The sequence below is a fragment of the Gracilinanus agilis genome, chromosome 4 (assembly GCF_016433145.1).
Source record: "Gracilinanus agilis isolate LMUSP501 chromosome 4, AgileGrace, whole genome shotgun sequence".
In the NCBI taxonomy this organism is placed as follows: domain Eukaryota; kingdom Metazoa; phylum Chordata; class Mammalia; order Didelphimorphia; family Didelphidae; genus Gracilinanus; species Gracilinanus agilis.
In genome coordinates, this window is record NC_058133.1 from 159,206,277 (window position 1) to 159,231,969 (window position 25,693).

General features: G+C 38.3%; 1 protein-coding gene across 1 annotated transcript in view; it reads left to right on the forward strand.

The window, feature by feature from the left end:
• GALNT2 (polypeptide N-acetylgalactosaminyltransferase 2) overlaps positions 1–25,693 on the forward strand; it is a 266,740-nt gene that overhangs the window by 117,230 nt on the left and 123,817 nt on the right. Inside the window, exon 2 of the mRNA XM_044674552.1 lies at positions 20,306–20,399. Within this exon, the coding sequence (XP_044530487.1) occupies positions 20,306–20,399 (94 nt within the window). The remainder of the gene's footprint in view (positions 1–20,305; positions 20,400–25,693) is intronic.

Sequence of the window (25,693 nt, forward strand, 5' to 3'; positions counted from 1 at the left end):
ATAGAAAATAGAGAAGAGCCAAAAGTTGAAACTTGAACTCTGGGAAGTAGGGAGGAGAGCAATCCATCTTTTTTTAGAAATATATATTCTTACATGTTTTTAAAAGAGTATGAAATACACATAATAATTAGTTTGTCTTAATTGTTAACTCTTAAGTGTAGTAGGACTTCATAGATGATGAAATTCATATGAGTCTGAGGTTTATGGACAATGATGGGATTTGAGCTAGGTTTGGAAGGATCAGTAGGATTTGAGTAAATGTAAAAGGAAATAGCACAGGCCCAGATATTAGAAGAATAATTATGATGTTTGAAGGGAACAGTAAGGAGAATAGTTTGGAGTAGAAGCTGTGTGTTGAGGAGGAGAAGGAGTCAAGTGGGGAAGATGGAGTGGAGGTTTGATTCAAAGTACCATGATGCTTTGAGGAACAGAAAGATGTCAACAATGTTCTTCACTCTTTGGACCACTAATATGAAAAATGTAGATTTTAGACTTGATATAATAAATACTATTGAGCCACTGTAGATTCTTAAGCAGGAGTGTCACAGACAGATGACTTTGGCTGCATTATACAGGGTGGATTTGGGGGTGGGATTGGTAGAGGGCATATCTGAAGACAGAGGGACTGACTAGGAGGGAGTTTGGTAATCTAGACTGTAACATGGCTTGACAAGGAAGTAAATATGAATGACATCTCAAAGGAAGAATTGTGAGGCTTCGAGAATGACAACGATCACCATCCCTTGTTTTACTGGTGGGGAAGACTAAGAAACAAAGTGGGCCAGTAATTTTTGGGAGAATTCCAAAAGCAGCGATGGAACCCAGACTTTAAAAATCCCCTCTTCTGCTTCTTAAAAGCATTAGATTTCCCTGCCTGTGTTTCTGTTTTATGTATGCTATGTATCTTCTTTCCATAGCTATGCACTCAGAACTGTGAATCAGTAGTTTGGTTTTCCCTCTTGGGTTCTGCCATCCCAGTCATAGGTAAGAATTTTTGTGCCATCTACTACAAGGTTTTTTGGAAGGATGCTGTGTAAGAAAGAAGGGCTTTCCTCATACACACACACAGAACTATGAACAACTGATGATTAAAAGAACTGAGCTTTAGAAGTCAGTGCCACTTTAGATAATAATCCATAGGCTCATATAGACTATGTATCCCCTTACGCTTATAGCAAAGAGGAGGTAAGGGGGCAGGTTTCATCTGTCTAGTGTGATTGCTGACACTGCTCTCAGATGAGACATACAGAGTGGTGATGGAAACAGGATGCTAATAAAAGAACATGCCCTGAGCAGCAATCTGTAAACATTTCTCTGAATTTGCATACACAGGAAAGAGGATTGACTATATTCCTAGCTAATCGGCTAACCCTTTGGTGTGAATTTGCCATTTTGTGTTTCTGGGGGACTGACTTTTTTTTCCTCCTGATTTTACATTGGATCATAGATCTAAAGTTTTGAAGATTCATTAGAGATCAGATAGACCAACCTCATCATTTGAAGAAACTGAGGCCTCAAGAAGTTCACTGACTTGCCCAAATTTGAACCTAGCTCTTGGACTTCATATCTTGGGTTCTTTCCATCATGTGGTGCCTTCGAGTGACTTGGATATTAAAGACCTGACCTTGGGCAAGACCTCTTTGAGTCTATTTTCTCACCTGTCAAATGAAAGGATTGGACTGAGTGATCCTAGATTAAGATTAGTCACTGATTTTGGAGATCATTTAGTCTCATTTGACAGATGAGTAAATTGAGTCCCAGAACGGTTTAGTGACTTTTGCAAATTGACAGAGGTGGAACTTGAACTAGGACTTCGGCCTCCAAAGCTAGCACTTAGTACAAGTATTAGAAACTATATTTGCCTTTAATCCTTTCCTACGTCTTGTGATTTACCAAGAAAGTAGTACTTTGAGAATGTGGGATGGTATTACTGTACTTTCTATTAGATTCTACTTCTAGGGGCTCAATTCTCCTTTCATACCTTGATTCTGATCCCTATATACCACTACCTTTTTTGGCATGGGGGGATATTGGACTGACTATTTACTGAGATTTTCCTTAGCAAGAAATCAGCTTCAGGACATGCAGAGAACCCATTCAGGCATATAAGCCTTCCAACTCAAATGGAGATCTATAGGAAGTCAAAATTGCTAGGAGGAGGATGGCTGATAAATAAGGAAACTGAGGCCAAGAGCCTCAATTTCTAATTACTGGAGGTCATTCAGTTCAACCCCATCACATACAATGAAGCTGCTGCTCATATGATTTATTCCTTTCTTCACAACAGGTTTAATCCACCTGAACAATATCATAAATACAGAGCTGGAAATCTCAATTAGTACAAATAATAAATCTCCTGAAGTGGTTGCATTATTCTAACCACACACTCTATATTTACATTGGGTTGGAACCAATTACCATATTTTATATAATTATAACTTTGAATAGCATTCATTCAGTACTTGCATCTACTTCAGAGGAGTCATTATTTGTTCTAATTGGGATCAAACAGTATCAGGCAATAGAAAAAAAAAATCTCCTATTGCTTTTCTTTTAATGTGACGAGAACTCCATTGGCGTTCAAAAGGATTTCTCTTTAGGAAAGATTCAAGGCACCAGAATTAGACACATGATGCTTTGAGGAATAGAAAGATTTTAACAGTGTTCTTCACTCTTTGGACCATTATAGTGTGTAAGCTCAGTAGTTCTGATGAGAGCTATTTTAAATTAAACTTTATTCTAGAGCAGTGGTTCCCAAACTTTTTTGGCCTACCACCCTCTCTCCAGAAAAAATATTACTTAGCCCCCTGGAAATTAATTTTTAAAAAAATTTTAATAGCAATTAATAGGAAAGATAAATGCACCTGTGGCTATCACCGCTCCCCTGGATCGCTGCAGCACCCACCAGGGGGTGGCAGTGCCCACTTTGGGAATCACTGCTCTAGAGGAAAGTGAGTTGGCTTCATCCTCTGTGCCTCTGCAGAGGTTGAGGGAAGAGAATGTTGCATGATTGGAGTTTGACCTAGAGTGGCCAGAGAACAGCCTTCCATCAGGTGATAGAATGGAACATTCATGCCTACCCTTCCCACCCATTGTTCTTTAAGTTGTTTAGGGTTCATGGTCTGTCTTTGGCATCCTAGAATTATATAGAAGGTAGTATATAGTAGTTGGGTGATTCTTTAGCTAACTTTTCCCCTCATCAATCAAGGAATCTATAATTGTTAGGCTCCACTTCCCTATCTTCCTTTACTGTCTATCTTCAAAGGGAGAATTTAAGGTGTCTATATATAACCTATAAGAGTTAAAAGGGTGGTCGCCAAATTGTAATAATTACAATTAAAATTATGAGGCTGTTAGTAGCTTTAATAGCTTTATTATAGCAAAGTAGAGATAGTAAAGAGAGGGAAATGTAAGAAGGAGGTAGTGGATTGCCTTGCCTACCACCATAAAACCATAAATGCTGGTTTGATGAAATCCAGCTCACTTCTCCCCCCAACAGGGGTCCAATCTCCAGTCAGAAGAGCAGGAGAGTCCCTTCAGCAAGAGTATCCAGAGTAAAAGTCTCCTCAACAAGAGTCTGAATCCTAGTCCCACCAGAACCTGAATGGGAATCCAAATCTCCACCAGAATCTGAATGAGAATCCCAATGTCCTTTTAGCAAGAGCCACCAACCCCAGAGCCTGAGTGCGAATTAGAAAGTCTCACTTCGTGCTGGGTCTCACCTTATAAACATTTTTCTCCACCTACTAGTTCTCCTACATCATATCTCAGGAACCAATCATAGTTCCTTAATTTGTCTGGCACTGCCAAGGAGAGCTTGTGGGATCAATTTCCTGTCTCCTTGGTTTCAACTTCCTTTCTCTGAGGGTGTGTCTGCACTTGCACTTAGTGCTAAAGGATATTCAAGTTTCTGACTGATTACAGTTAAAGAAAACAAAGGGAGTGTAATTCCCTTTTCACAAACCCCAATAAGTTGTCAAGTCTCTGCCAGGAGTTCTTTTCCTAGGGTCTGTGAACTCATGTTTTTTAAAAAGAAAATTGTACTTAACATTATGGATTTCCTTTGTCACTCTAGGTATTTTATTTTATGGATTTAAAAATATTTTTCTGAGAAGTGCTCCATTCACTTTGCTAGACTGCCACAGTGGGTCCATGACACAAAAAAAGATACATGCCTATTAGCCTACACCATGATGTACACTGCCTGGATTGTGTTGTGATAAAATATAGCAACTCAGGTGGGATGGTAATCTTCTATTCTCAGGTTCCTCTTCTGCTTTCCTTTTCCTTTATCTCTAATAGCTGTCTGATTTTTAAGTGATCACTTGAGGTGAAGTATCTTTGGGGAACTAGAGACATGGGTGTAGCTGCCAAGTCTCATGGACCCTTTGGTCGTACTTTTCTTTTTTTGAGCTTTGGCTCAGCAGCATTGCTGTCATTTGCAGTTTTTTGGCCTCAGGCTCCTGCTGTGTTTTGGAGTGGGAGAAGTCATTGATTCTGGCCCATCATCCTAGCAATCTTCCCCTGCCAGTCAGGTGCAATATAGTTGAATCCTTTTGCCCAGATTGTTTATTTTCCTCCTTGGCTTCCAAGATTTTTCTTTAGACCTGTCCTCCCTTGCATCTTCCTTTAACTAGAAAAATGGCTTCCTTCTTATTGGTTTGTACACAGATGCTCCAAAATTGTACTTCTGAAGTTAAAAAAGAAATTTCAGAAGGGGTTTGTGATTCACTAGCACACCAAACACATTTGCAAATTTATGGAGAGGGAAGGTAATCCCCAAGATGCCACTTGACGACTTTACCCTAGGTGAACTTTATCTGTCTCTCCTTCTCCCCATTCTCCTTTTTATCCCATCTTCTCTGTCCCCTCTCTCTTCTCTTTCTTGTCCCCTCTTTACCTGTTCTCTTCTGCCTCACTTCTTTATTCCACCTTTCTCCCCTTGATAGACACCAAATCCTGATTGTTCAGAGACAAAGAAAAGGGAGGGGAAATAGAAGTGGGGATTGGGGGAGGGGGAAGAGAGAGAGACAGACAGACAGATAGAGAGATAGACAGATAGACACGTGAGGCATAAATATGTTTTCTGAATCTAAAGCAGGGATCCTAGAGCAAGCTTAAACCTCTTCTTGAATGTGCTGTCACAAGCCTATCCAGTTCCTCTAGAAACTTTTATTTTAGGCCCTTCAATCTAGAACAACAATTCTTCCCCAATATTGGGGATCATTTAGAGCAGCAATTCTTTCAGATGTCAAGACCCCATTGACAGTCAGGTGAAGCTCATAGATCCTTCCTCAGAATGTGCTATTTAAAAAAAATCATAACTAAAGAATAACTTCCTGAAAAAGAACCGATAAATAGAAATAAGCAAGATATAGTTTTATATATGCATCTATTTTTGGTCAAATAATGCCTTCTCTAGTGCAGGGAGGGAGGAGGGCGGGATGGAGGGAGGGAGATATCCGGGAAACAAACAATTTTTTAGAAAATCATAACTGAAGAAAATGCTCAATTTCAGTGACAGGTTCATGAAAATAAAGATGCCCTTCGATCCCATCCAAGTTCACCAACCTCCTAAAATCTATACATGGATTCCTTATTTAGAGGGAGATACTTAGTGGCAGGATAGGGGACATCATATAGTGTTCCAGTATCAGAGGAAGGAAAATTAGTGCTGAGCTTTCATAAGGCTTTACCTTGCCTCCCTTGGCACTGGGGTATAAGAGGATGTGACTCAGGCACCCAGTCTCTCTTATACATGTGTAATATCTGATTAATTCATTATATCAGTGTAACCCTTGCCCCACCTACAAAGTGTTTATACATATTATCTGTTTGTTTGATCTTGGGCAAGTCACTTAATCTCTGTCATTTAGCCCCTGGCCACTCTCTACAAGTTATAAAAACCGACCCCTCCCAAAACAAACATCCAACAGAAATACAAAAACTCAGTTCATTTAATCATCATAACAACTTAATAATAAGTAAGCTGGGCAGGTAGTAGTATACCCAGTTTAGAGATAAGGAAACTAAAGCTTTGAGCCTTGTGATTGACCAGAGATCATACCACTCATTAGTAAGTGGGCCATAAAGACCTATAAAAGACTTTAATGCAGGTCAAGCTAGCAGGGTAGGTATACTTTTGTTTTTTAAGTCCTTACCTTCCATTTTATAATCAGTGCTATGTATTGGTTTTATGGTAGAAGAGTGAGAAAGGCTAGGCAATGGGGGTTAAGTGACTGTCACATAGCTAAGAAGGGTCTGAATCCCAATTTGAACTCAGGACCTCACATATCCAGGTCTGGCTCTTTATCCACTGATCCCCCTAGTTGCCCCCAGGTATACTTCTGATACTAACTCTGCACTAACTCTTCTCTTAACCTCCTTTTCACCCACTTTTCTATTGATTCTTCCTCTGAGAGAATGTAGCTCCGACTTTATGAAACAAAAGCGAGTGAGAAAGCAGATTTTTTTTTCCTTTAGCCAATGTCATTGGAACACATCAGCCCCGTATAGTGCAGCTCCTCGAAAGCTCCATTTGCTTTTTGTCTCTCCGAGGTGCCTTACATATATTTGAGGCTCAGTAAATCTTTGTTGCGGTGATTTGCATAAAGCAAAGGAAACCTTCTTTCTGGTAGTCAGGATGGATGCTGAAGAGATTCGTGACTGGTCTGGAACTATAGTCTGACCTGTGGCTATATATAACTCAATAAAAATGTGGTGTGTTGGGAGCAACCTGCATCTAGAGTCAGAGAATCAGAATTCAAATTTTGTCTTTGTCATTTATTCCCTGGGTCACCTTAGACAATTCATTTGCCCTCTCTGGGCTTCAAGTTCATCTGTAAGGTGAAGGGGTTGGATATATATGACAACACGTGGCCATATATGCCATCTGAGGTCTCTTCCAGCTCTCAAAATCAATAATGATATCATAAGAGTGCCTGGTGGTCATACCTCTACAAGATTAACCCCATAACAGTTACTAACTGTGTTTATAAGAAGAAAATAACCAAACCTGAGGATAAGTGGTTAAAGGATATTTCATTTCATGCCCCCCTTTAAAAAGCAACAAGTACTTACTTAACTTATGGACTTTAATGACAACCTCTCTTTCCTCTGCATTTAAGAAAAGTTGTGCTGTGTCCAGTGATATTTGATGGGCAGAAGAAAAGGGGCCTTGCCTCATAACACTATTATTTAAGAGAAGGGAGTAAGGACAGGCTGTATTCTGATTGCTTGCTACTTTTGTGCTTCTAGTTCAAGTGCGCCTTTAATTTCAGGCATCTGCTTTTAGGCAGCGGGATAGTTTCAGATTGATTTTACACTTGAAAAGAGAATTGTAAGGGTGAAATAGATTACAGCTGGGCTTTTCTCTCCCTCACTTTTCCCATAGCTGTGCTGAGCATTCTCATTGGATAGCTCGTCTCAAAATTGGTTTTTATCAAAGAGATTTGGACCTCAGTTGCTTAAACAGGGAGAGAGATTTTTAATTGCTTTTAAGAATTGATATCCCAGAAATATGTAGTTGGCAGATCATACCACTGGTGGCTTCTGTTTTGTAATTATTTTCCATTTATGTAAATAAAAATCTAAGCACAGTGAAGTGAATGAACTAATCATATGAAAAAGAAAAAAAAAAGTGGGTTTATTCATTTCTGTTTTATAAAGGAAGAGAAGAATAGTTTGAACCCAAGCCTGGGATCCAAGATCATAAGTGTGAACAGGCTTAATTGTGCTAATTTGATCTTGCATGTGTGCGTGTGTGTGTTTTCATGGGACCTATGGTTTCATAGATGTAGGGAGCTCTTAGTGAGGGACTCTCTCTACCAATTCAGATCAATCTCTTCCGCAGCTTATTTAGAGTTGGCTGGGTCACTGAGAAATTAAGGGACTAGCCCAGGTCATAAAGCCAGTATGTGTGAGATTCAACTTGAACCCAGATCTTCTGAGACCAGCTCTTTATGCATTTCCCTACTTTTACTTCTCTTATATTTATACACATAGTATTTTATAATTTTCAAAGTCCTTTTACATGTTTCTTATTTTTTTAAAAATCGAAACCCTTTCTTTCTGTCTTAGTATCAATTCTAAGACAGCATTGCTGAAAGGGTGAGGCCATTGGGATTAAATGAATTGCTCAGGGTCACACAGGTAGGAAATGTTTAAACCCAGGTTCTTCAACTCCAAGCCTGTCATTCTATCCACTGAGCTTCGTAGCTGTCCCATCACATGCTCCTTCTAGTTTTTCACCCTCAGAACAATCCTGAGTGGTTGGGAAGATAGTTCTCACTTTTTTACTGGTATATTGTAGTAATAACTGTGTCTAATCACTTAAAAACTTTCAATGGCTCCCTATTACTTATGGAATAAAGTTTAAACTACTTATGCTTGTATTCATAGAATCATAGATTTAGTGCTGGCAGGAATATTAGAGGCTATCTGATCCAGAGGTGTCAAACACACAGTCCAAACTGGATTAAAATGTAATTGAGAAGTATTTAGAAAAATAAATAGAACTACAGTAAAACAGATGGCATTAATTTGTGATTTTCTAGTTCTGTATATTGTCTACTGGGATCCTCAGGTACCATTTAGTCAAGCCCATTTCTCTTTGAGTTTAATCCAATCTCTTTCAACCCCTGACATTTTACAGATGAGAAAACTGAGGCCCAGAGAGCCCCCTCCTTTTCCCTCCATATATAATATATATGTTGGATAAAACAGGACAAAATGTTCAAAGTAAAACTATAAAAGTGTAATTTATGATTAAGACTGACAAAATCTTGGGGGAGGGTCAAAGGTATTAATACACTGTGTACATGAAGGGAAGAAAAGTTGTTGACACCTAAAATGGTGAATTAAATTCATCTGCTTATTAGTGAGCGGCTTGGTATCCAATTTGTTTTAGATAGATGTGTTTGAACATAAATAATGCCTCTGAGACAATAGAAAAGGCAGAGTGACCTTGATTATAATTAAAACCTTGTTTGGAGATACCATGGAAACTCTGGATTCACTCTCCATTTCCCCAATTCCTCCCACTGTGTCCAATGAAATGTTTCCTCACTCCCACATGTGTAAAGTTCATCTGATGTCTGTATGATGGAGGCTTGTACCTGTGAAGTGGCCTAGATGGAAGGTGCTACCATTTACAGCAGGTCCCAGCACACTATCTGGCTTTCCAGATGGAGTCTGCAGTGGTTCCAACAGCTCTTTATCCAGACTTCGAAGTTGTCCTTATTTTTGTTTCATCTACCACCACCCTGGAATTCTTGGCCTTGTGCCAAGATGTGGAAAAATTCCTTTTTCTCATTTAGTTCCATGAGACAAAAAGAGATTTTCAAAAATAGCTGTTATTAATAAGGGAAAATAAGAATTTTTAAACTTTTATCTGGAAATGACTTTGTTTACAAAGTATGGATTTTTAATCTTTAGTCTACCTACAGTGCATATCAACTTTCTTGTGATAACTTGAGTATGAACCTGATTAGTCTGTCATTTGTCTTTCTACTTCTAACCTGACTAGGGAACCCAAAATATACCTTTCACATTTTCCACCTCTTCTTAATTGTCCTCTGATCTCCCATTCCATCCAGAACCCATGACAAAATTTTCCAAATAGGGAAGCCTATTTGTCGTTCAGTCTCCTTTTTTCAGTCATGTCCAATTCTTCATGACCCTTTTATGGATTTTCTTGGCAGAGATCTTGGAGTGGCTTGACATTTCCTTCTCCAGCTCATTTTACATGTTGAGGAAACTGAGTCCAACAGTGCTCAGTAACTTACCCAGATTCACATAGGTAGTTAAGTGTCAGAGACCAGATTTGAACTCAGGAAGATGTCATCCTGATTCCAGGCCTGGCATGGTATCCACTCTGTCACCTAGCTGCTCTAAGGAGGCTGGTAGAATTTGTCAATTCACCCAGAATCACCCAGGATTAGAAAAGAGAAAGATGTATTTTTTTTTAACTAAAAATTAAGTGTTAGAGCAAACTCCACACATTTAGCTTCTTCTTTTGTGGAGCACAAGGGCTGCCGTAAATCAATTCTTCACTAATTGTCCAAATAGGTCCTGTGAACATTTTCCATCACTTAACTCAAGAATCTCAAACTCAGATGGGATCTCAGGGGTCAGCTGGTCCTCCACATTCATTGTGTGAAGAAGAATGCTCTCTGACTTCAACTTCCTGACAAGTAGTCGTCAAGCCTTTGCTTGAAGACTTCTGATGATGAGGACCTCATTACTAATCAAGGCAGTCCATCCTAATAGAGTTAGATAGTTTTTCCTCAGAGTACACTGAAATGAGCCTATCTGCAACTTCCATTTGTTATTAAATAAATCCTCTCAATTAAGGTAGAGGAAAGAAATCTAATCCTTCTAGGCTTATAATACATTACTTCTCCTTCATTCTTCTCCACACCTCTTCCCTCCTCTCTTCTCTTCTTCTCTCTTCTCTCTTTTTTTCCTCTTCCCTTTCCTCACTCAGCCTCATCTTTGTGTCCACACTGCCTTACACATAGTAGGCACTTTAAATAAATCTCTGTTGAATTACCAAAGTTACCACTGAGTACTGATACTCTTAAGTTGCCTCTGGGAATATAAATTATCACTCCTAGTGAATTGTTGCTAGAGAAGACTTCAGCCATTTTCCAAACCACCTAGATTTAAGATTGATTTAAGATTGGGAAATGAAGGTTAATGGTTATTGAACAGTTTGAAATGACTGTGAAGATAGACAATTGATGGACAAAAAAATTAAATCAAACCCCATCATTCAAATGATATTTTTAGTTTTATAATCTGCTTCTGAGCATATGGTCTAGTCAGCTGAGATAATGTAACAGTGACAAGAAGTATTTTGGATTGGGGGGAAGATTAAATACAGAAACACCTATTTATATCCTTTTATTCTGCCAGCATTATTTTGGCATCTTTATGGAATATTAATGACGATAATTCCATAGACAGTGATACTGGTGGCACATATAAGTCTAAAAGGAAAGCATAAAGATGAAGAAATATCTACATTCATAAGTATGTAGGCAAAACTTTAGACAGATGATAATAGCCACACTTAATGGTCCTCTTGAGAGTTCTGTAATATGGGCAGAGACTGACACTATTTCCAGATTTAGACTCTTGGTTCACCAAAAGGATTTGTTATTGTTGTGATGGTGGTTGTTGTTTGTTTGTTTTGTTTAACAAACCATCCTGTCTCTCACTGTTTTACTTATATAAGGCTAAACTGTCTTCTGCGTGTCAAGGGGGAAAGTAGAGAATAAGTATTTCCATGGCACCTACGTTGTGTTAGGCACTGTGCTAAGGGCTTTACAAATATTTTCTCCTGTGATCCTTACAACAACCTGGGAGGTAGGCACTGTTAATGTTCCCATTTTAAATTTGAGGAAACTCAGGCAAACAGATGCTAAATGACTTGATCAAGGTCACACAGCTATTAAAGTGTCTGAAGCCAGTATTGAATTCAAGTCTTCCTCAGAACTCTATCTACTGTGATAACTAGCTACTTAGAAATGGGAAGTAAATGATAAATAGGTAAATGGAGGAAGGGAGAAAAGGGGAAAGAGAGTTACTTATTAAGTGCCTACTATTTTCCTGGCACTTTTCTCTTGACCTCAGAGTCTTCTGTAAAATTAAGGGTTAGATTAAATCAGAAATCTAAGAAATTTCATTTTGGTTGACTGATAGAGCAAAAAAACTTAAGTCCTTTGACTACTATCCTTCCTCCCTAGGTCAACACCACCTCTCCTTTGCTGATCATATGAGACTTTGGAAACAGCAAAAGCTCCTCCTCCAGAAAAGACTGGGGACTCCTTTGACTTTGAGTTTTAAGGCTCCTTTCCAGCTCTAAAATTCTGTTTCCCAGTGTCTTCTTATGCTACAATGTTTGAGATTGCTTCTGGGCAATTTAGAAACATTTTTCATATTATTTTTGCTTTCCCCCCTACTTCCTCCTATTGCATAAATGTTGTCAGGGCAATAAAATCCCAACATTCCTGTTTATTAAGCCCCTATGGTATGCGGAACATGATGTCAAGACCTGTGAGAAATTTAGGTATAAGACATGGTTCTCATGGAACCTACAGCCTAGTAGACTGAGTCTATAAAATGTTTTTTAAAAGTCAGCTTTCAATTTTTCCTTATTTTGAAGCCACGTATCAGAAGATGTGGATGCCATGGGGCTGGGAGAGTCAGAAGTTGATCAAAACTACAGATTGCTTGTTATTGTTCACTCATTTCTGACTTGACTGACTTATAGTGACCTTATCTTGGCAAAGATAATGGAGTGGTTTGCCATTTCCTTCTCCAATTCATTTTACAGATGAGGAAATTCAAATAAACCGGGTTTAAGTGATTTGGAGACTTGTCCAACAGCTCAGAAGTGTCTGAGGTCAGATTTGAACTCAGGTCTTCCGGACTCCAGGCCTTGCCCTCTTTCTACTATACTACCTAACTGCCCTAGATTGCTAATATATGGCAAAGGAGATCACGGAGAGAAGTACCAGTCTTTGCATTGCAATTTGCTGCAAAGAATCAGGAATGAATAATTATACTCATATCCTTCTAATCCTGCCCTTGATTCATTGAATAATTCTATGCCTGCCCCTATATTAATGAGTCATCCTTTTTGCTGGGGTTGAGAAGACTGAGAGTGAGGAAGGAGTAGGGGAACTAGGGAGGCCAGGGGGGACTGTTCAGGGATTCTCTTTTGCATCTTCTCCCAGCATTGTCATTCTGATGGGGAGTTGGAGGAAGTGTCTGTTCTATTGGAGTTCATGGCTCGACTTCTCTCATATCCTTAATGCAACATATATAAGTACTGGACAAGAGACAGTGACAGCTGTGCAGTCAGATCCAGTCTGAATTATGCCAGCTGAGCTGCTTTGGGTTCCCGTCCTTGAGAAGTGTGCCTCCAGGGAGAAAGACCCATACATCAGAGGCATGCATCAGTCAACTTTACAGAATGATAGTTAAATATTTTATATATTGTAAAAACCTCCATAATAAACCTTTTTTTAAAGTGGGGCTTCAACTAGGAAACTTTGTGGAAAAGAGAGGAAAAGAGGCTCTGCTTCTTGCCACCTGTATGGTCTTTGGCATGATATTTACCATCTCTGGGTCTCAGTTTCTTCATCTGAAAAACTAGTAATTTAAATGAGATCTTTAAGGCTCCATTCAAACTCTAAGCCTATTTCTTATTCTTTTTAGAGCTCAGCTTTGTATTACAGCTGGTGGACATTTACATGACATTATTTTTCATAAGTAGCCTATAAAGCAAATCTGTTGGAATTGCCTATTCCGAAAACATATGCCAATTTGCTGGAATGCCAGTGGCATTTTAGATAGAAATAAAATTAACATAAGACTTTTGTTAGACCCCATAGATGTGGGTTGGCCCTCCCCTCTGAAATCTCAGGAACTCAATTTTATTAGCCTACTCAGATGTAGGGAACGTATTCCTTTGAACCCCCAACTGACACAATTGATTAATAAACCAGAACATCAATTTCCTAATTTCCAATAAGAAATGTAACTGAGATACTTGTCAGCTGGGCCATACATTTTCTTCCCAGTAGGAGAGGCTACTTAGAAAACCAAATTAGTAGTAGAAGACTCTTTAGTGAGAATAAAAGACATTTGATGATCTTAAGGGAATAAATATTGTCCTGGGCCTCTGTTGTCTACTGGCGCCTTCCTGCCTATAACAATATTCTTTTTCTGTAAATTGGAGTGCTTGTGTCAGTTGGTCAAGACACTTTCTTTTGCATAGTAGACTGAGTGTTGGAGAGGCCAGGATAAATTCCTGCTGTTGAGGTCTTTCTTTTTCCGAAATCCATTAAAGCTTCCATATTTCTGTTATAATACTATTACTGTCAACATGTTACAATGCAATCTAGCAGATTATTTTTTTTGATTGGCATCTCTCTGAGGGATCTTAGAGGAAAACCCTTGTCTCATCAACAGTTCATTCCCTGGGCTCCTTCCAGCTGAGCATATCCATGGAATCCTAGAATATGAAGCAGCAAAAGACCTTAGAGACCATTCATTTCAACTCCTCTTATTTTACAGATGAGGAAACTGAGGCCCAGGATTTGAACCCAAGTTCTTTGACTTAGTTTTGTGTTGCTTTTTTAAAAAGTTAACTCATGGGTACAGCTGGGTAGCTCAGTGGATTGATAGTCAGGCCTAGAGACGGGAGGTCCTAGGTTCAAATCTGGCCTCAGACACTTCCTAGCTGTGTGACCCTGGGCAAGTCACTTGACCCCCATTGCCTTAAAAAAAATTGACTCATCTTTAAATTCTGATTGTTCCTTGTTGGGAACTTAAAGAACCCTGTGTATGGAATGCAATTATCTTATACCAATTTCACAGAGAAGGGAAGGGCTGGGGAAAGGGAGCGAACATTTACTAAGCACTTACAGGTCTCTCTTTTGATTCTCACAACAACCCTGTGAGGCAGGTGCTATTATCATTTCCACTTTATAGTTGAGGAAACTGAAGCAGACAGAAGTTGTGACTTGTCCAGGGTCATACAGTTTGTAAGTTTCAGAGGGCAGATTTGAACATACATCCTCCCAACTCCAGACCAGGTCTGTATCCACTGCACCACTGGCCCAAACTTCTTATTTTACACATGAGAAGATACATATTCATTCTAGCAAACATTTCCAAGGTCCTACAATGTACCTATATACAAGACATTGTGCTAGGTACTGGATATATACATAGGTGAAAGAAAAAAAAATAACCACCCCCTGCTTTCATGAAATATATGTACCTAAACAGATATTTTGGGAAATGATTAAGCACCTAGAAAACTAAGTAGCCTGAAAAATTGATGAAAAGAAAGGTCATTTTTTAGGAGAGAAGATTGAGAAAGGTGCCATGTCAAAGGGTCAAACAAAGCCTTTCTTTTAGCCAAGTGGTACAGAATCAGATTTCCCTACTAGAGGAGCTTTTTGACTTGGTCAACCATATTTTTTAAAAGCATCACCACTCCTGTCACTGTCATCATGTATTCAGAATCCACACCTCTCCAACCTCAAACCTGACATGAATCTGTATCATAGGGAATAAAAACATCTTCATTGGTTTAAGGGCTTAATATCCTCTGTCACTTTTGACCCAGCATCCTACCAAATCATTATTCTTTAAACTGAATGGTGTATACTTGTCACCAAAAAGGAAAGAAGACCAGATTGTCACTGTCAATTTCCTTCTAACAAGGCGAATATAATCAGATCTATTGGGAGGAACTGTGACCTAAAGATGCCTGCATCTGGATAATAGGGAAAGCTTTTTCTCTGGCTATTGACATCTCCATTTATGAACTGACACCACCCATTTCCTGTGCATTGATATCTTCCTTTAACCACCCATTTCCTTGTCAATGTATGCTGGGCTGTATGTAAATATATGGGAAAGAGGATGAAGAGGTCTTGTGCAAGTCAGACTGAGACTACGAAACAGTTCAGACAAACCAGACATCAGGGAAGTGAGATATACATTTATCTCTTTCTAACAAGTATTTGTGGAGCACTTTACACTGTGTCTGGCTAATACTTTCTCTGAGCTACAGGAATACAAAAAATATATATATAACTTCATCTCTGCTTTCCCCTCCTTTCCCCAATTAGCAAATTTTTAAAAGATATTTAATTTTCCCAATTACATGTAATAACAATTTCCCACATACATTTCCTGAAGTTATATAAGATCCAAACTGTCTCCTTCCCTCCCTTCCCTCCCCATTTCCAGAGATGGTAAGCAATTTGATCTGGCTTATACATGTATTATCATGCAAAACATAAGGGTTTTTTATGAATATTTAGAAACAAAGGAAAGAAATATTCAAAGAGTAATAGTACTAAACATTTCTTCTAATGACATAGAAATGTTTTACAAATAAAACTACTAGAAAGAGATGTGCCAATGACTCCTTTTTTGGTGAGCCAGACTCCATCTCTTTTGCTACCTAGAACTCACTAAAGAAAGTGACTTCCCTGGGTTTAGGCATTTACATAAAATAGTTTAAAATCATTCGAAGGAGACAAGACTTAACCTAGAGGAAGCAAGCTGTATAGGACAGTAGTAGAACAAAATGTTAATGGCAAATCCAAGCTTTGGTACTTATTACTTTGGCAAGACCTTTTACCACCAGGTGTCTCAGTTTCCTCATCTGTAAATTAAAGAGATATTGGACTAGATGACCTTTGAGGGCCTGTCTAGCTCTAAATTTATGATATCAATTGAATTAACCCAGAGTCAAAACAGTAATGGTGTGGGCAGCCATTATGAATGGTAGAATGGTGTTAATAATGTTGCCTTGAATAGTAATGGATAACAGAATAGAGTTTTTGAAGCTGGAAGGGACTTGAGAAATTGTTTGGTTCTACCCCCCCCCCCTTTTTTTTTTTAATAATCAAGGAAACTAAAGTTTAGGGAGGTTAAGTGATTTACCTAAGTCAACAGTGGTTTGTAAATACATTGATTGCCGGTTTTAGTGCTCTCCAGGGAATGTTCATGAAGAAGAATGGGCTTAAATTGTCTTTGGACAGTAAGAATCAGGTAGACTAGGTTGTTCTTACACAGGCATAGGTTTGCTATTTAGTCTACCTATCAGCAGGACACCTATATCTTTGTCACTCACTTTAGTGGAATTAATTGGGTGTGTCCATTTACTTTTTGGAAGAGAAATCTGAAACTTATCAGTTCACTATTCTGGTTGCTCAGCTGATAGTTAATTTCATGTTTAGTTCTTAACTCTAAACCCAAATAATCAGCTCAGCTTTTTGTGTTTCTTTGGAGGTTTTTGTTTGTTTGTTTGAAATCCTTACCTTCTGTCTTAGAATCTGTTCCAAGGAAGAAGAGCAGTAAAGGCTAAGCAGTTGGGGTTAAATGACTTGTCCAGGGTCACATAGCTAGGAAGGGACTGAGTTCAGATTTGAACTGAGGTCTTTCCTACTCCAGACCTGGTTCTCTATCCACTGAGCCACCTCACTGCCCCTGCAGTGGAGTTTTGACTTGAATTATCTTAACTCTGACAGTGATTTCTCCGAACTCTAATTTTTATTTTTTATTTTTTTGGTATGAGGTGTTTTTTTTTGTTGTTGTTTTTATGTGACTCCCACAATTTTTCTTAAAGTTCTTGGCTATAAAAATATAGTATTTTATTATAATATTAAGTAAATTAACAATAATATTGAATATTATCAAATTACAATTAGCATTTATAGAATATAGTTGTCCCTCATTATATTGCAGTTCACTTATTACGCCTTCGCTGTATCGCAGGTTTTTAAAAAATATATATCTAATTCTGTATCGTGGGATTTTGTGGATGAATACCATTCTGTACACAATGGAAATACAGTATGCCACTACCTCTTGCGCAAGGTTGCCAATGTGAGCTTGTATATGGCACATTATTGGCTAAAAGGCAACCAACCACAGTGCAGAGTTCTATATCTTGGACACCGACTGGCTAAGTGTTTATAAGTTTGGGAGTAAGGGTAATAAGAGTATGGAAAAGGTTTATAGGAGAGTGGGAAGGGTTTATAAAGCATATATATATATATATATATATATATATATATATATATATATATATATATATATATATATATAAATAAATATAACACTGCTGCTTTGCAGATTTTCACCTATCGCTGGAGTCTCGAACATAACTCCTGCAGTAAGTGAGGGATCACTGTCCTTTAAGGTTTTCAAAGCACTTTACATGTATATCATTTTATCTTCCTAACCACCCCAAAAGGCTACTATTTTCTCCCATTTTACTGACGGGAAAACTGAAGCAGACAGAGATTAAAAGAGTAGCCCTAGGTCACTAAGTTTGTAATTATCTATGAGTAGATTTAAACTCAGATCTTCCTAGCTGACCCCATGTCTAGAGTGCAACTCAGTGCATCCAGCTGCTATTGTCATTAGTGTTTTGGTTCTGAAGATCACTATAGTCATTTGATGGGCCATTTTATGCAGAAATGGAAGAATATCTTTACACATGGGTAGAGAAGCCTGTTAGCAAGTGATACCATTTCAGGGCACCCCAAAAGAACCCCCTTAATGGCCTGAGTGAGCAAACCAATGCTTTAAATTACAGTTTGGGATTATTTTTCATAACATGTTTGGAGGGCTCTCTATCATGTATATTTGGAAGAAGTTGTCAAAGAAGCTTAAAAAAAGGCTTAGGGGTACCAAGAACAAATTTCTCAGTTTGGCTTAGGGGTGTTGTAATTTCCTCCTGCCTCCTATTCTCAAACCTTACTTTGTGATGGGTGTGGGTGGGTCGTGTTTAACTTTGGACTATGGCAGATCTTGTTTCTGAGGAAGAAGGAAGTTCTGCCTTCTGGGCCAAGCAGCAGATAATCTGAAAATAAGGTCTGGTGAAACCTCATTGAAAGTGCTAATGCTATTCTTAAATCTGAAAAATGTGGCCAGTGGCTTGTGATACTCCTGTGGCAAAATGGGCTTCAGGCTGTTTTTCTTCCACTAGTCAGATAAATGGCTGACTCCACTTTATGGGAATCGTTTTAATCATTGAGCTCTACTCAACTCAGTATCTTGAAAGTCCTACTGTGTGCCAGATGCTTTCCTCAGCACTGAGGATACCTATGTAACATGCACAATTCTCATGCAAAAATACTGAGAGAAGACACAGGTTATATGGGGAACAGCAAGTAAACCTGGAATGGAAAGTAGGTGATGGAGTGTAGTGTTGCAATAGACCATAGATCTAAAGTTGGATGAGATCCAACAGCCATTTTGTCCAACCCTTTTGTTTCCCAAATGAGAAAACTGAGGCGTAGGAAAGTTAAGAGATTAGCCTGTGGTCACACATGTAAGAGATATCAGAAGTAGGATTTAAACCTACGTCATCTAATTTCTGGTCAAAGATCAGACTGAATGGCAAAGTTGGAGTCAGATTGTGAAGGACTTTACCAAAGAGTTGAAATTGTATTTTATTTTAGAAGCCATAAGAGTCACTGAAGCATCTTGAGCAAGGGAATGACATGGTTAACATTGTGTTTCCATAATCATAGGATTCGTGGAAGAATAGGGGTTGCCACTTGCTACCTCACATTTGATAGATTTTAGCACAGGACTGACTTTAAAACAAAAATATCCAGGTAATTCGTTGAGATTTATAAAGGCTGGCTCCCTCCTGAACCTTGGGTTTTTTCAGCTCAATTTTTCAGCAAATTCATGATTCTGCAAGTGACACAGTAGGCTGTTATTTCCATGACAACACTGATTTGGTAACTTCAGCTTGATAGCTTCATTGCAGGATTAAAAACTCAAGGAAAGCTAAGCTCAGAGGCTAGAGGCTTAGGTACAAGTCTCTTAGTAAATACCCGTATAACTTTTGAATGGAAATGTGGCTTTGGTTTGGCAGAAGAATTTGCATTTTTTTTTAAAATGAGGCTTTTGGCTTGATTGCCAAATGATTTCACTAGTTGAAAAGCCCACTGTGTACACTGTTATTTAAAGAGTCAAAATGTTTCCATTGAGAAAGTTTTCCCAACCTCATAGCCTGTAATATTTTAAATATTCAGATCTTGCTAAATGAGTTCATGCAGTTGATTGGTTGTTGGTTTCCTCTCTTTGAAGGTTGGTTTGTTACCATCAATCAAGATGTACGGGAACCATTGATTTTTTTAAAAAATAGATGACAATGCTTACATATAGTAGTTATGATGAGAAAATTGCTAGTCATGGGATACTTCTCATTGGGTCATATAAGAAGGAAACATGAATAAGTCCCATTATGTTTTAGTTTTCAGGAGCCAGGTTGAAGTATATGGCAGTGATGGTGAACCTTTTAGAGACCGAGTGCCCAAACTGCATGCATGTATCACACACAAACACACACACACACACACAGCCTCATCCCAGACAGGACAGGGAGGAAGCACTCTCACTGGGCTGCTGGGCAGAGGGGTAGGTGATGAGAGAAATGTCCTCAGGTGTGGTGTCCAAAAAGGGGGAAGGGAGAAGCACCCTGTAGCAAGAGTGCCATATGTTTGCTGACATGGGTATATAGAAATGTTAACATATGTTTATATGTTAACCTGACGTTAAAAGACAATGTGAACCAATAAAAAGAAAATTTATTTCATGCTTCCACTTCTTTCTTCCCTTAAAATCTTAACACTTTAACAAGGCCTGCTGGGGGGTAGAGGCATGTGGGGTATATGTTTAAAGAGTAAAAAACAAACAAATAAACTGAACAAACCATTTAGTATCTTTTTTTTTTCTTTTCTTCCAGGAGGACTGGAATGAAATTGACCCAATTAAAAAGAAAGACCTGCACAATAACAATGGGGACGACAAAGCACAAAATGTGGAGACCCTCCCTCCAGGTATTACAATCTTATTCTCACTTGGCCAGTTCCAGACTTGGGAGCTGACAAGGGTGATGCCAAAATAGAGGTTGACAAAGTCTTGTTGTGGGTATGGACTTCACAGATGAGATGAATCAGATGACTTTCAGATCCCTACAAGAACTGTCATCAGGGTCCTAAGGTGATTGAAGATTAGATATATCTTTTTATTCTTCACTCTCCCCTTCATTGTTCAGTCCACTTAAAAGATATGGCTCTTCTTTTTTCCAGTAAGTGTATTTTCCTGTGATCCATTGGTGTTCAAGTGACCTTTAGGTCCATTTCCTTCACTTTTTCTTGCTATGTGATTTTAGATTCTCCATGTAATAGCTACATGCAGTTGTCTTTTCAATTAGAAAATCAGGATTATCTTCACAGTGAGTGGTATCCTGTATATAAGACTTACTGAATAAGTATTTCTTCATAAGAACAATAATATGGTCCTGGGATCCATTTTTTATTTTGTGGATCAATTAACTTGTCCCCAGAATGGTTTTTATCTGCCCAAAGTTATATGTTTTACTTAAATGGTGTTATTTTAAAATTTGAGAGTTTTTCCCATTCTGATAAGAACATTCTTGAGCATATGCTATCCCTAACCATTAAAATCTAGTTCTCTTTATGTGAGATTGTAAAATAAAATGAGCCTTTTCTCTATTAGCAAATATGGTCAATTATGTGGCATATGCACCGGCCAGTAGCTATCATCCTTCCTTATCTATTGGGCATTTAGCTATCTTAAAGAGACAGATTATAATGATTTCTCTGTCTTTGAGCTTTTGACTACTCCTTTTGCCCTTTACTCCTTTTGATTGCTAAGAACCCTCTTCCTTTTTCCTGTAGCTTTTGTCTTACTATATCAGCTATAACAACTTCTCTTCCCTTTTCTCTCTCTGTATTTTTCTGTCTCTCTTTCCCCTCTTCTCAGTTGATATTGAGCATGGCTAGAAGTTTGTGGTCTCTAGGTCATCCAGACCTGACTTTGAATAGGTGTTAATGGTTCAGTGTCATCTTGGAAAGAGATTTCCAGAAAAACATACCAGGGATATATGCTTGGCTCAGTCTATTTAACATTTTTATTAATAACTTCCATAGATACCATTATTGTCAGATTTGTAGATGGTACAAAACTAGAGAAAATAATTTAACACCCTGGATGGAGTCATTATTTTCAATTTTTTTCCAATTAATTAATTAATTAAGGAGATTTTTTTTCCCCATGGTTACATGATTCATGTTCTTTCCCTCCCCATCCCTAAACTGACAAGCAGTTCCACTGAGTTATGCATGTAGCATTGTCCAAAACCTGTATTATTATTTGCAATAGAGTGATCATTTAAAGTCAAAATCTCCAATCATATACTCATCGATCCACATGATCAATCATGTTTTTCTTTGGATGTAGGCATTATTAAAACAACTGAGTCATAGATTTCAAACCAGATGTCACCTTGGAGGCTACTCCTTTTGTTTTACAGATGTTGAGACCCAGGACTTAAAAAAAAAAGAGGTAGAGGTGAGGTGGGTAGTCATTCTAGCCTTGGGAGAAAATACCACCCTGCCCAGTCTTTCTCTCAATATAGTGTAATTAGGGAGTGAGGGTACTAGCAGGTGGTGATATGAGGAATGACTTAAATGCTAAAGCCAAGTCTCAAAGGAGGTAAAGGGTTTTTTTGAGGCAGCAGTGAGGAGTAGGGAGACAGTCAGAGCAAAGACACAGATGAGAGGTAAAATGTCATATTTGGAGAACAAGGAAAAGGCTAGTTTGACTGACCTTCCTTTAGATTTGGGAAAAAGAGAGTAATGAATAATGAGGCTTAAAAGAGAGGTGGTGAAGGACTTAAAAAGTGAAATAGAGGAATTTATATTTTATCTTAAAGAAAATAGGGAAGTAACTAGTTGATCAAATAAAGGAGTGATATAGATTTGCTCTTAACGATATTAATTTGGTAGCTATTATGGAAGGTGCATGGGAGTGGAGAGAGTCTATCAATCAATGAGCATTTTTAAGCACTTATGCAGATTAAACAAAAACAACTCAAGGAACAAAGCGCTACCTTTATAGAGGAAACCGAACCTGCTCCACCCTCTAATATTAGAGACAAATAGAAACCTAACTTGCATAACTTTAAATGTGAATATATTAAATAATGAAGAAAATCGAAAGAGTGACAGATTGGGTAAAAAACCAAAATGCTACAATTAATTGCTTACAAGAAACATGCCTCAAAAGTAGAGAGAGAATAAAATAGAAGAGCTAGAACAAAATTGACTATGCAATGGGCAAATTTTAAAAAGCTGCAGTTGAAATCATGTCATTAGACAAAGCAAACAAAAAATCACAGCATAAAAAGAGATAAACAAGGAAACTACGCTATGCCAAATGAAACTATAACAGTGGATCAATATCAATATTCACTTACATGCTCCAAAAACCTTAGCATCTAAATTCATAAAGGAAAATTAATTGAATTGCAAGAAGGCATAGACAATAATACGACAATTGCAGGAGATCTTAATGTCCCTGTGTCCATATTGGGCAAATCTAGCAAAAAAATAAAAGGGAAAAATCTAGAATTGAGCAAAGTGATGGAGAAACCAGAGCTAAAAGATTTATGATGTATTCTAAATGGGACCCCTAAAAATATAAAAACCTCTTAGCACCATGTAGAATTATGACCATCTTTTGACCAAAATAGAGATGGTAAACCTAGTTTGCCTACAGTGGCAGTAGACAATGCAAGTGGAGTTTATTGAGTAGGTGAATGGTATAATCAGAACTGCACTTAAGGAAAATCATTCTATGTGGAGAAAAGATTAAAATGGGAGAAATTGAAGCAGAGACATCAGTAGTCTAGTTGAGAAGTAATGGAAACCCAAGCCAAGGTGGTTATTATGTGACTGGAGAGGATGAGTCAGTTGTGAAAGATGTTACGACGGAGATAGAAACAGCAAGATTTGGCACCTAATTGAACATGTGGGTTTAAGGAAAAGTAACAATAAGACCAAGGCAATGAATCTGGGAGATCAGGTCTAGGAAGATCTCAGAAGATCTTCACTCACCTTGTTTTTATTAAGCACCACCCATGTTGTAGGCATTGTTCTAGGCTCTGGGAATATAAAGACAGAACAAAACACCCCCTTCCTTCAAGGTGTTTACATTCTATCGGCAGAAAAATAACCTTTTCTATAGGCTCGAGCATTGAGTTTGAAGGTAATAAGATGTAATTCAATAGGGATGAATAATAGTCTTAAACTTTGTTTGAAAAAAGTCAGCTTCAGAAATATGAGGTAGAGGAGGACCATAGTTTATCTGAAGAAGTCTAAGGGTCTTAATTCAAAGCAAGCTTGATAGGAGTCAGCAATGTGATATGGCAACCAAAAAAAAGACAATGAAGCCTTGGAGTGAATTAAGGAAAGCATCTTTCTAAGGAGCAGGGAGGTGATGAAGGAGCTGTGCTTCACTGCTACTGAATGAGTGTTTTTCTCAGAGTTGTAAAGAACCAAGTTTAGCTCCTGTTCTGAGACAAACTATCTGTGGGATAAGACATGTAACCTTTTAGTAATCCCTGCAACCCTTTAAGAACATTTGCTGATGTGCAAACTGCACATTAATTTCCATTGACTTTGCTGTAATCATTGTGTTTATTGCTTTCTTGGCTCTGCTAACTTCATCCTGCATCAGTTCATGTATGTCTTCCCATGCTTGTTTGTATTCATTACTTTCATCATTTCTTACAACACAATAACATTCATGTGCCACATTTGATTTAGCCTTTCTTCAACAGATAGACAGTTTCTTTGTTTCCAATCGTCAACAAAAAGTGAGACTATAAGTACTTTGCTATATGTAAGGACTTTCTTCTTATCACCTCTTTAGGATATATAAAAAGATATATAAGGCTAATAATGGAATCTATGGGCCAAAGGGTATGGGTACTTTATTTGGATATTTCTAAATTTTTAGTCTCTCTTTTTGTACAGTTTCAAATTGTTTTCCAAAATAATTATTCCAATTCACAGCTCAACCATCAATGGATTAGTAAGTCTGTAGTCCTATAATTCCTTCAGTGTTGAATATTGACCTTTTTTGTCAACTTTCCAGTCTGCAGGGTATAACCTTGGGTTGTTTTGCTTTGCATTCCTCTTAATGTCAGTGACTGGAGCATTCTTTCATGTGGTCATTAATACTTTGCATTTCTTCTTTTGAGAACTATCTGCTCCTATTCTTTGACCACTTATTTATCTTTTGGAGAATGATCATTATTTTTTAGTGCATTTCAGGATCCACTAGTTGAATGACAACCCAGATTCCAATGTTCAGTCTGAGCTGTAGTCCAAGAGCCCCTTCCTTAGCCATAGATCATGTTCTGAAAGTAATCAGAGCATATCCTGGTAGCTCATAGTAGGAAGATTGTAGAAAGGAAGTTGCCTGTGTCAATACCAATAGTCTTAAAAGTAAAAAAAAACAAAAACAAAAACAAACCCACCCAAATCGTCTCTCTTAGAATCAATACTGCATATTGGTTCCAAGGCAGAAGAGTAGTAAGGGCTAGGCAATAGGAGTTTAGTGACTTACGCAAGATCATACAGCTAAGAAGTGTTTGAGGGCAGATTTGAATGCTCCCAATCCACCAAGCCACCAAGATGGCCCCAATCTTTACAATTTGAGAGTATGGCTAGAAGGTTGCCATTTCAATGCTGTTGACAGTTTTATCACCACAGCATATGGCTGACTGTGTTTTCACTTTGCCATTCAGAAGTATTTGCCTTGTTTGCCAGGTTCCAGTTCTGGAAAATTGATTCTTAGGAACAAGCTATAAAATTGGGTTGAGCCAGGGAAGTTGGGAGCCAAGGCTGGAGGTTGAGGGAGAATAGTAGTAGGTGTAGGCTCTCTAAAGCTCTTCCTATCTGAATTACCAGTTCAGATCCAGCCTGTGACCATAGAGACCAGGAAACAGCTGCCCTCCCTTTGTGGACTATTGTGCAATTGCTTTAAGGTGAAATGACCTCTGTTCACAATGTCTGCCAAGTGTTTCTATAACAAAGCTTATCAGTGTAATTGTAATCTGATGTCTTTTATAAGTAGCTGGGATGGAATTTACAGGACCTCCTTTCCTATAAGGGATGGCTTCCTAGAGGTCAGAGTTGCAGTGTCCAATGACCAGAGCCTCTGATCCTAATCTCTGCTAATCTGAAAGCTGGGAATCTCCTGGCTAGAATTCCTGAGTCTGGGTAGGAACCAGGACTGATGCTGCCATTGGGTATAAGTG